The sequence below is a fragment of the Trachurus trachurus genome (genome assembly GCF_905171665.1).
Source record: "Trachurus trachurus genome assembly, chromosome: 9".
NCBI classification, from domain to species: Eukaryota; Metazoa; Chordata; class Actinopteri; order Carangiformes; family Carangidae; genus Trachurus; species Trachurus trachurus.
In genome coordinates, this window is record NC_139895.1 from 21,240,295 (window position 1) to 21,251,565 (window position 11,271).

Below are 11,271 nucleotides of genomic sequence, written 5' to 3' on the forward strand. Positions count from 1 at the left end.
GATCCTTTGTGACAAGTATATGTGTCATATTAAACAGGAATTTAAAATCTCAGCTGACACGGAGAGCTAAAATTTTCTCCTCATATAAAATTCCTTATTTATTGCATAATCACAAATATCAAACATACATATAATCAAGTTAACTGATGATGTTTAGTGACAAAATAATCCAGACAGTGAATTCTCATCAAATGAAACTTCTGATCAAATTCAAATTTATAAATATCAACTCCTTAGCACCATGTGACTTCTAAACTGGTTAATCTGATCCACCACTTGACCATTTTATTTTTCTAGTCACAGATAGTTTAAGATAACATGGATGATACAGTGACCACTGTCTTTGGGAGAAACTGTCTCCTAGATATGACATCTATATACTAAAGGTTAATTACTTAATTTCTAAGCAGTGGCATAATCAGGTTAAAATTTACGCTTCAAATTCAGTACTGTTTTAACTTATGTCCTGATAGTGTTCAGTTAACACAGGAGCCAAATCCATTCACTTAAGGCTGTTAATATGAACATAAGCATTTGCTAGCTAATCCACAGCAGGACTAGATTGTTAATTCTAACAAAACAAGTTTAATACCTGTTGTTAAAATACCATATTATTTAAATTTATATTTTACAGAGTTAAAGATATATCATATTTAAAATACCTAGCTGACAGCAGGCTTTATGTTGAAATATTTATATTGTTTATTTTACAATATCCCTATTAGCTTTTCACCAAACTGTATTTTATCAAAAAGGGAATTGCCCCAGTAATTTGCATAGTCATTTTCAAATGTAAATATACTGGAATCGGCACATCTGCTATCAGCAGCTTTACTTTAAAAATATTGGAATCTGTGTTTTAAAAATCATTTTAGAAATCACCCTAAAGTCAAAGTATGTTCATACAGTGCTGTATTGTACATACTTACATTAAGTCTGACACAAGTTAAAGCTAGACTACAAACTAATCCACAGACTCATTATTATCAACTTACAAATGTGCTCCTTATTACTCTGTTTTGATGACCAAGTATCTGACAGACAAGACTGCAACTCAGACTGCACCAGAACCCATTTCTCTGACAGACAGATGAAAGGTCCTGGTCAAACAGCTTATTCCCTGCTCAAAAATGTTTAACATAACATGTCACCCACCGACATGTTTGCAAAGCGCCGCCATTCAACAGCAATGCAACATGTGAATGAAATATCTCATTAGCTCCACCTAGCTGAAGCAGTTTAAAGAAGACTGATCAATCCTTGATCCAAGAAGGCAACGGTCTAAGCATGATTTTGGTGTTTATAGTCTTCCAGCAGAGCAGCTTTGACAGACATACAGATGGCGCTGTTGGACAAAAGGTGCATCCTCCATTCATGTCATTTGTATCCTTTCATTTTCTCGCTGTTCTCGTGTCATTCTTCGCTGTATGGCAGTCTAGTAAAGCAAAAATGTCTAAGGAATTTGTAAAATTGTAGAAAAAGAAGAAAAAAAAAAGAGGTGACAGGATGTATTCACATTCTACGATAGTGCTCGCTGAGTCAGTGGCTGTTCAACGTTCAGGGTTGCTCTGGGCTGTCAGAAACGTGCCACAACTTTAATGTCCAGGCCACCTGCCCCACCTGAACCTGCGCCAGAGCCCTGAGCCTGAGTAGATGTCTGGCCCAGCTGGATATGGTTGATACCGTTGCTGAAACTGGCGCACAGCAGATCGTTGGAGTCACTTGGAGCCAGGGAAAGCAGCGGACCAGCACCGTCCAGAGACAGTGTCCCTAAACAAACTGAACAGAGGATGGCAGGAGGGAGGGTTAGAGGAGGAGGAGGAGGAGGAGGAGAGTCAGTGCACAAAGCCCAAACACCCACACTGTGTCTGCGTCTGTGCTATGTTTGTGTCTGTCTGTCTGTCTGTGTGTAAAAGTTTCCATCCATTAGAGGGTGTTACCTGCTGTGTTCTGATCCCAGATTTTGATGGAGCTGTCATGGGAGGATGTTGCTACCTGAGCTGAGCCACCAGGGGGAGTGGGTAGAAACACACAGCAGGCTGTGGTCTGGAGGTGGCCTCTGTACTCCACAACCTTACAGCCAGGCTGACGCAGGTCCCAGAGCTGATAACACAGACACAACAACAACAACAACAACGACAATCAATAACAATATAATTTTGATGTTATTGTAATCAATATTGCTAATGATAATGTTGAAATATGCATGAAGATATATATAGAAAAACAGTATACATTTTCAATTATAGTACACATATTCAAGAGGATAGAACAAATCTTAGAGCTATAGGAGCCGTGGTTTCCAATATTTCCAATGTCTCTAGTTTAAACTGGATTGTGATACAGAACTATGGTAGTCTATGAGAAAAATGCATTTGGACATTATTATTTTGTTTTAGCTACTGTCAGAACATACAGATTAGACAGGAAACCCACCTAGCTGAGGGGGCAAAGTGCAAGTTGAATCCACAAGACAAACACCTACACAAAGGTTCAGTTTTAATGTAATGTTGTTTGAGAGAAAGTGAATAACGACCATCTGTATAACTACTCCTGCACAGCCCAGCCACATAATCGCACAAACACCTCCAACCTCACCGTGGCTTCACAGCCTTGCCCTCCAAAGCCGTTGCTGCTGGACACCAAATAGTTTCCATTGGAGGAGACATCACAGTGGGTTTGGATATATTGCTTGGCTGGGAAAGTATTGGTCACCTGCCACGCACGACTGTCCCACACCCTGCATACATACACAATCAAGCCATTACTGTAGAGATAAACGTCTATATTCAAGTCTATACTGTGTTCATATATGTATACGCAGCTGCAGATACACACTTTTATCTGAAACATTCGATTAAACACAATAGGGAAAGGTTAACTCTAGCAATTTAGATATCAGTAACAGGGATGTTTAATCGGTTCAAAAAAGACTACACAGTAGACTCTCATTAATATTACATTATAACATCATATCCTTTAGATGAGAGGATGGTGTATAATTGGTATGGGTTGATAAATTATGCAAAGTATTGTATGTGTCTGTGAAGGAAAGTACTTGAAAAGAGTAGACTGGGTTCAGTGATGTCATCCCCATAACATCCTGTCTTTTGACAACCTCCCAATTTTTTCTTAAAGTCCTCTGTTTTTTAAAATAGTTTGTGGAACTGCTTTGTTTGTACAGTCAAATGTCTTCTCTTACTAGGACCAAATATGTGTTTCCTACTTTGAGACTAACTAAACCACACCTAAGTTGATTTATTTTTTACATACCAGGATGAATCATCAACATATCATGAGAGTTACAAATGCAACATGTGCTCATAATACCGTCATCTAATAGTCACCATGTTTACAGATGCAGGCAACATCCTTACTCTATTAAATGTCCTCACTGTCTGACATGCTCAGCGTCTCATTACAAATGATTTATAATAAACAAACAGTAGGCAGCATGAAGGCAAGGATCAAAGGTTCAGGGAGGTGTAACAATATTTCATCACTACATTATAGTCCAAGGCTATTAGATTGTAAAAGTAACTGCACCACATGTTAACCAGATCACATTCATGTATATGAACCACATCTGCTTGTTCAATATCACATCATCTATAACAAATGCAGTGGTGCTTGTTTATGTCACAGTTTGGAGATTTAATACCGTCTCCTGTTTTCTAACTGGTTATTAAGTACAGATACATTTTATCTGACCTTCACTCTGCACTAAATAACAAGCTAAACTGCAAGTAGTCGCACAAGTTAATCATTTTCGGTGACCGACTACTGCAAGTGTTTATTTTTCTGTGGAAGTCATACTAAAATGAGAAGCATGTAAGCTTCAAAGGCACTGGAACAGAAGAGATGGGGTCAGGTCAGTAACTGGAAAAGTGGTACATCACAAATACCAGTTGGGACAAATTTTCAGTCCAAGTGACACTTGGATTTGTGTATGACTCTTATTAACAGTCAGAGCTGCCTCTGATTTAACTTGTCATTCTCTAAGACACAAGAAAGATGAAAGGTACTATTTTCAATTGGTATTAAGAGCTGTGGACAGTGTTGCCTTTATACAACATTTATTGATACCAAAGGAGGCTTCCAATTGTAATGTAGCACTGGATTCACAGTCCATATTTATACCTATGAAGTTCAAATAAATCAGCATATTTAACATAACCAGCTATTGTATGTCAAATCTTGAGACAGCACATGTGGATCTACATTAATAAAGCTGCAGTAGAAATTATTTTCTGTACCTGATGGTCTTATCCTCCGACGTCTGAGCTATAGAGGAGCTGCCTGGCACCCAACACACATGAGTCACCTGGACAAAGAAGTGTGGAAAAGTAAAAATCTGTAGTGCAGAGCATGAACTCACAAAGTAAAAATCAGACTGAAAGGCTTATTGCCTTTTCTTACATGCTCAGGTTCACACGTAAAGTGATCCAACTGAAACAACTCTTAGGACAAGGATGTGTGCACACAAAATAACATAGTATTTGTCTTACCAGGTTTCTAGAGATGTTGTGTCTATGTTCACATTTTGCAGATTCTATATCCCACAGACACATCCAGTTATCACGTGAGCCGGTGCACAGCTTTCTCCCATCTACATGTCACAACATAAACAGTTCCATTTATTCAGTGCAGATCAGTAAACATGTAATCTGAAATAGTTGTCCGTGTGCATAATGTTACTATGGCACATCAACAATTGACACAAAAAAACACAAAACTGTTCCGAGCAAATCAGTAATTAGAATTAGTGATTCTAACCCTTTCTAGTAAATAAACTAAACATATAGTCCAAACAAAATTGATCAAAGTTGAAATATTTATCATTGCCTGCACATCAGACACTTCATTTACTGTTGCAGGAAACTGACTGAATGAGATGTGAGATCAGGCCAGAGATATTCTCATGTCGCAACCATAGACTGTAAAAGTTTTCCCGCCATTTCAAATGGTAGATTGAGTAGAACCAGAGCCAGTCTATTGATAATATTAGAAATTCTCTGGTAGAACGCGAGAGCGCGCCCCAGGCAAATTCAATACAGGACTGTTTAGGCTGTAAAAATGTCCTAAATGACAGTGTTTCGAGTAAACTCTGGACTATATCCCTTTAGGACACTTGGATTGCAGCAGACGAGCAGTAAGGAGGAATATTACAGGTTTTTTGTTTTTTTGTTGGACTACGAACCGGCCTCCCGGGTCTCCAGATTGAATGAATTTCATTTTCTGGTGAACTATTCATGTTATAGCTTAGCTATATATAGTTTAGCTATACATATATGTAAATAAGATTCTATTTGGTATGAAAAACCGTAAGTTTTTTGGAATATAGATTGAAAATAAATTGCAGAATGACAACTTTATAATAAGTTGTTTTGTGTTGTTGTTGTTTGTTTGTTTTTTACTTTAAGACAGTGGTTAAAATATGTGTTATCTCATGAGTGAGGAGACTCTGTGTGTGTGTGTGTGTGTGTGTGTGTGTGTGTGTGTGTGTGTGTGTGTGTGTGTGTGTGTGTGTGTGTGTGTGTGTGTGTGTGTGTGTGTGTGTGTGTGTGTGTGTGTGTGTGTGTGTGTGTGTGTGTGTGTGTGTGTGTGTGTGTGTGTGTGTACCAGGGCTAACAGCTACTCCATTGACCACCAACTCGTGCCCACAAAATTCCTGAATGGGTTCATCCCCCTGGTTTACATCCCACATCAGAACAGTCTTGTCCCGTGAGGCACTAAAGATCCATGTGCTGCCTGGATAACACACCACCTAGAAGATGGATGGAGGCAGAATTAAGAGAAGACTAGCAACAACTAGCAACTACCCTGAAAAACGTCATATCTTTATCAGTTTGTGCACACAATATTGACGTTACCTTGGTAACCTCTCGGTTGTGACCCTGGAAGGACTGACACATCCGGCCTTGTTTCCAGTCATACACCACCACAGCCTACAGGGGTGGTCACAGATACACATGCATAAACTCAACACATTCACACAAACTAATTACTACATGTTTAAAGATTTTTTTTGTGTGTATATACACACCCAGTAACATCCTGAATTCAAATACTTAAAGGAATAGTTCACCAAAAAATGAAATTCAGTCATTTGTGACTCACCCTCAAGCTGATGAATACTCCGGAGTAGTAAACTAAACGAAAACTTTATATGAGATTAATAGGGACCGACACAAAAACATCCATAAAACTACACAAAAACCATTTAATATTCCTCCACACTGCTCTTCCGCTGCAATCCAAGTGTCCTGAATGGATATAGTCCAGAGTTTACTCGAAACAACGTCATTTAGGACATTTTTACAGCCAAACAGTCCTGTATTGAATTTGCCTGGTGTGCGCTCTCATGTTCACGCGACGCGCATGGACGTGACCGGACTTGCCTCAATGATGTCATTTCGGGAAAACTCTGGACTATATTTCTACAGGACACATGGATTGCAGCGGACATGCAGTAAGGATGAATATTACAGGGTTTTTGTGTAGTTTTATGGACGTTTTTTGTGTTGGTCCCTATTAATTTCATATAAAGTTTTTGTTGGACTACGAACCGCCCTCCCGGGTCTCCAGATCCACTTGGAGGAATAAAAAACTACTCTGGAGTATTCATCAGCATGAGGGTGAGTCACTAATGACTGAATTTAATTTTTTGGTGAACTATTCCTTTAAGGTTGTGCTGGTGTGACATGGCCTTTTCTATACTGTTTATATGAAAATGTAACTTGTGTCTTGCATTAGGCATTTTACTGAGCTATAATTAATTCACCACTGCATCACCGAAGTCACTTGAAACTTTGTGGGCATCAGATAGAAATGACTGGCTTATCAATAATCAATACTGTGATTAGAATTCTACAATTTTGGAATGGTACTACTGTTCCATGCTATTTTACCTGATCACCCCCACCAGAAACACACAGCTCTGGACTGAGATTTGTGACAGTGCTGATGGATCCTTGATGGGCTGGTTCATACTGCACCACCTGACTGTCAAAGGTATTATCTGCCTTCTCTCCCTGAGATGCCCTGCACAGAAAACACCAAAGGTTAGAAAAATTACACAGCTTTTGAATATCTTAATGGATCTCTAAAGGAACGTTTGGTCAACCTTTATATTATTAATGTTCTGGTAAAATTTCTAACATTAATGCCAATGAAAGTAAATGATTGAAAACTTGTATGTACTGTATATAATCAATAATGTTCTGCCACAGGCTGCACTGATAGACCTATCCCACTTAAAACCCCTTATAAAACCACCTGCCTGTGGGTTGCATTGCTTTCAGTGCAGGCCGGTGAGTTTTAAGGGGTTAAGATTAATTATTGAGATTAAAACTATAGGCTACTCCCGTATTACTTCTTTGGCATCCAAAAAATGAGGACCTTCATTTTCTCTTGTCTGAACAAACGCAATACAGAAATGTTGTACAATCCAGCCTGGGCACAGAAAGTGTTTCAGTAGCACACACAACTCACCTGTAGAGCTCAGACCTCTTGCGAAATTTGCTCTGTAGCTTCCCCATGTCTGACTAGTAACCTGCAGCCACGCTAATATGTAGACAAACAGAAAGAAATGGTATCAATCTAGGACAAAAAACATTGTTGCATCTGCACAGCAGCTCTGTTGTAAGTGGTGATGATGAGTCACAGCCTACACATTCAGGTCAATTCAAAAGCTATACAATTGAAATTGTGTCACTCATATCACATAGCTCCATAGCAATAATGTAGGTGTAAATTTACCCAAAGAAAACAGCTGACAGTAGAAAGAATAATTTGCCCCTAAGTACACTTTGGTGCCTTGACTTGCTTTCGATGATCTTTTCATCAGTACTGTACTGTTGGATTAATGTGGCCTGATTATTATTTTTGTTTTATAACAATTTAATTCTGCATCAAACTAGTTGAGGCTCCCTTACAAACACAAACCTAATTCAAGAGGTCTCTTACAACAAAATATCTTGCATAAGACAGACCAGCACAGAGTGAGATTAGACCAAACACTACTTTCTCACACACACACGCTCAGATAAGCTCCTCCCTCCCTCGTTAGCCTGGCATACTCCTCAAACAAGAGACAGGAAGGATAGGGCTTAAATCCTATTAGAGCCGCATCATTACTGTCACAGTGAATTAGTCACTCGAAAACACCTGCTATGAACTGCACTGGCAGTAATTGTGTAACAACACCAAGGGCTTCTTAACCACCGGAGTTACTAATGGTAAGAGGGGAAAAAAATATTGATGAATCCAGGTATACACAAAGTCCTGTGGAGGAGCGGAATAAGATTTCTTACCTGTCAGTGGCAGGCGTGGTCGCTGTGTTGCTGAGGCTGGGCGGCTAGCTCGCTAGCATGCTAACTAATCTTTATCTGGCATGCCAAGACAGATCAATGCACTAGTTGGAACAAAACGTGGATGGACAAACGTTTAAACTTGGTCGAGTCGTGGCCAAAACGACTGAGAAGCGTTTCCCACAAGTTGCCATGGCTGTAAGTTGTCCCAACAGCATGGGAAAGTGCACAAAAGTGTCTTTTTTAACTACAACAGAGCCTCCCCTCTCTCCGTAGCGACCACGGAGCGACGCTTTCTCTTGTATCCAGGCGAGGGCGAGGTCACGTGACACGGGGAAGGAAGTAGTTGGAGGCCTTTTCTCTTACAAAATAAAAGCCCGATTTACAATTGAGGATTCATTCCTCCACCTCTTTTGGTGTGTTTCCTACATCTACAACTACTACAGATGTATGACATGAATCACAATGTAAGGGGGGGCTGAACTTGATAAGCTTTGCTTCTTTCAGCCCCTTCTCAAACTTGCACAGTATCATTGTTGTTTTGTTTCTTGTTACATAGATTGTTTGTCTTTTGATGTGCTTGTTTGAGACAAATAAAAATCAAATCAAATCAAATCATATGTGCACCGTGTTTCTGGTTATGTATAAGCCACATATTACAAGTAGCTAATACACATTGTTTGAGTGTTGTTCATCAGTAATAATTAGCTACATGGCAAGCACAGTATCATTGAAGGCCTCATTTTGAGAGGGAGCTCTCTTTCAATGCAGTGCTTTGCGATTAGGTAGTATAGAAGACCCCACTATAAGACCATTATCATCAGGTTATCATCATCATCATCATCATCATCATCATCATCATCATCATCATCATCATCATCATCATCATCATCATCTCCTACTTCAGAAATGAATGTTCCTCAACAAAAACAATAAAAAAAAGATCACAACTAATGCCATAAAGCAATACCTTCTAGTAGCTATCTGGGGTGTCTGGGGGTCTTCTGTTGTCTTTACTTTCTAATAGGTGATAAAATACATTTAAGATATCATCCAGTGTTACTACAGAATGTAGGGGGGGCAGCACATTTGTCCTAGCCAACAACATATTATTATTACACTTTTAGTAGATGGAAAAAGAAATTCTTATGATACACCTAGCGACACCCTACAGCATTAAACATTTGTTAAAAGACAGAGTTTCTACATTATACAAGGTTATGCTGAGCAACACATGACAGGTTAAAATGTTACTGACCTGTGGCTGTGTGTCCCTCTAGAGAGCTGGTTGGTTGACCTTCATTACAGGCACAGGTTGAATGGCTCCCTAAGCTGCAACTCTGGGATGATTGAGACAGGTCCCTGGACAGCTAACATTAATTCTGCTGGCACAATTATACAGTTTTTCTTTCCATTGCACATTTTCATGTAGCTCTGATTTTTGTCAGTTTGGCAGATACAGACAGAAAAGATGAGATCGGACTCAACTTCATGAGCTGGATTGAAACAAGTGCATTACGTGCAATTAAGTGGAGTCACAGGGATGTCCTCATTTAAATGTCTAAATGGGCCACTTAGTTAGGTTACAATCAACACTGCTCAATACCTATGTGAGATGGCCCCGATTCAAACTTTTTGCTTGCAGCACATAGTTGAAGTGAGTATGACTACAATTAAAAGCTCAGACTGATGTTTCTGGCATTGAGGCACAATTAGGTTGATTATTAACATTTAAAAAAAAAAAGTAATTTCAGTTTTCCCATTCATCTACAGTACTATGCTCGGTTCTCACTATGATCTCTGTCTCACACTAAATGGTGCAAGATCCAGTTGCCTCACCTACACTGTCATGCAAAGTTGTGTAGAGCTTTATTATATGCACTGAGAGAATGAAGCTTGGCTGATTTTTTATGATGCAATTAAAAAGTTATGAACTTTGCCCGTCCAATGCTTATCTCCTAATTATGTTTCCATTTGAGGCTGTCAGTCGTTTCAGATATGTGTTTTCTGTAATGAGAAAGAAGTACAGAAAACTGATTTGTAATTGAGTCAGTGTTACAGTAGGCCTACTGCAGCACAGCATGTGACTACTGAGAAACAAAGCTGGCTAGTTCTCAGACAGGCTGTACACTACACACACAAAAACTGGCCTATAAAGCAGGTCAGCACTTATTGTACAGCCATAGTTTTGGACTTTACCCTACTGTGGTGCTTGGGACCCATGGTCATTACAGCGGTAGGCCTAGCACAGGCTTAAAAATGCTCAGACAGCTCAGGCAACATACACTGAGAGCAAGAGTTTCCACTTGGTGAGCACAGAGGGGCAAATTGAGTCTGGAGGATGAACCTGACTTTCAACAATTTCAGGGAAATCAAGAAAAGCACTGTCCCTCTTATGATTGGTCATTTTCAATGTGATCACGCTCACACAGTCTGCCTGAATAGGACATCAAAGAATATATTTGCAAAATGTTAGTTTTGTTGTAGCTATATTTTCAGCATTAGCGAGCTGTTGAAAATCATAACACTGTTTTTTCCTCAATGAGTGGGTAATGACTGGTGGTGAACGTAACACTAGTCGGCTACAATTCACTGATAACACTAATGGCACAGACAAGAACAGCGAGGATGATCATAATGGAACAACTGTGGACACGTGATATGGCGACTAACATCCAGCTATCCATCAGTCCACTTATCATTTCATCAATCTGCAAATGACTGAGTGAGTGGGTCTGTTGCTAGATTACTGTGACCAACAGCTGCTAAATAACATTAGTTTGTTCAAGGTGGGCCTATGTAGCACAGATGATACATGCTATATATACAGGGTAGAAACAATTTAAATAATAATAATAATAATAATAATAAATGTCATTTATAACACGCTATTACAGATTCTCAAAGACACTTAAAGAAAGAATGCTTGTATAGTAGGCCTATTATCCAATTTAACTGC

The 11,271-nt window shown here is 39.3% G+C and overlaps 1 protein-coding gene across 1 annotated transcript; it reads right to left on the bottom strand.

Moving 5' to 3' along the window:
- Positions 1 to 159: 159 nt before the first annotated feature.
- wdr31 (WD repeat domain 31) lies at positions 160 to 8,564 on the bottom strand. Its single transcript, XM_083978231.1, has 10 exons — positions 8,316 to 8,564; positions 7,495 to 7,566; positions 6,912 to 7,044; positions 5,874 to 5,948; positions 5,623 to 5,767; positions 4,509 to 4,609; positions 4,257 to 4,324; positions 2,599 to 2,740; positions 1,941 to 2,103; positions 160 to 1,779 (listed from the first exon to the last, which is right to left on the bottom strand). Exons 2-10 carry the CDS (start codon positions 7,539 to 7,541, stop codon positions 1,577 to 1,579), a joined length of 1,077 nt encoding a protein of 358 aa, XP_083834357.1. The 5' UTR covers positions 7,542 to 7,566; positions 8,316 to 8,564; the 3' UTR covers positions 160 to 1,576.
- Positions 8,565 to 11,271: the final 2,707 nt, after the last annotated feature.

Excerpts from the sequence above, each read along its gene's own strand:
- wdr31 (XM_083978231.1), bottom strand. The coding sequence starts at position 7,541 with ATGGGGAAGCTACAGAGCAAATTTCGCAAGAGGTCTGAGCTCTACAG. Across the intron at positions 7,045-7,494 it reads AAGAGGTCTGAGCTCTACAG|GGCATCTCAGGGAGAGAAGG; the intron begins GTGAGTTGTGTG and ends TTTTCTGTGCAG. Across the intron at positions 1,780-1,940 it reads CTGGGATCAGAACACAGCAG|TTTGTTTAGGGACACTGTCT; the intron begins GTAACACCCTCT and ends TCCTCTGTTCAG.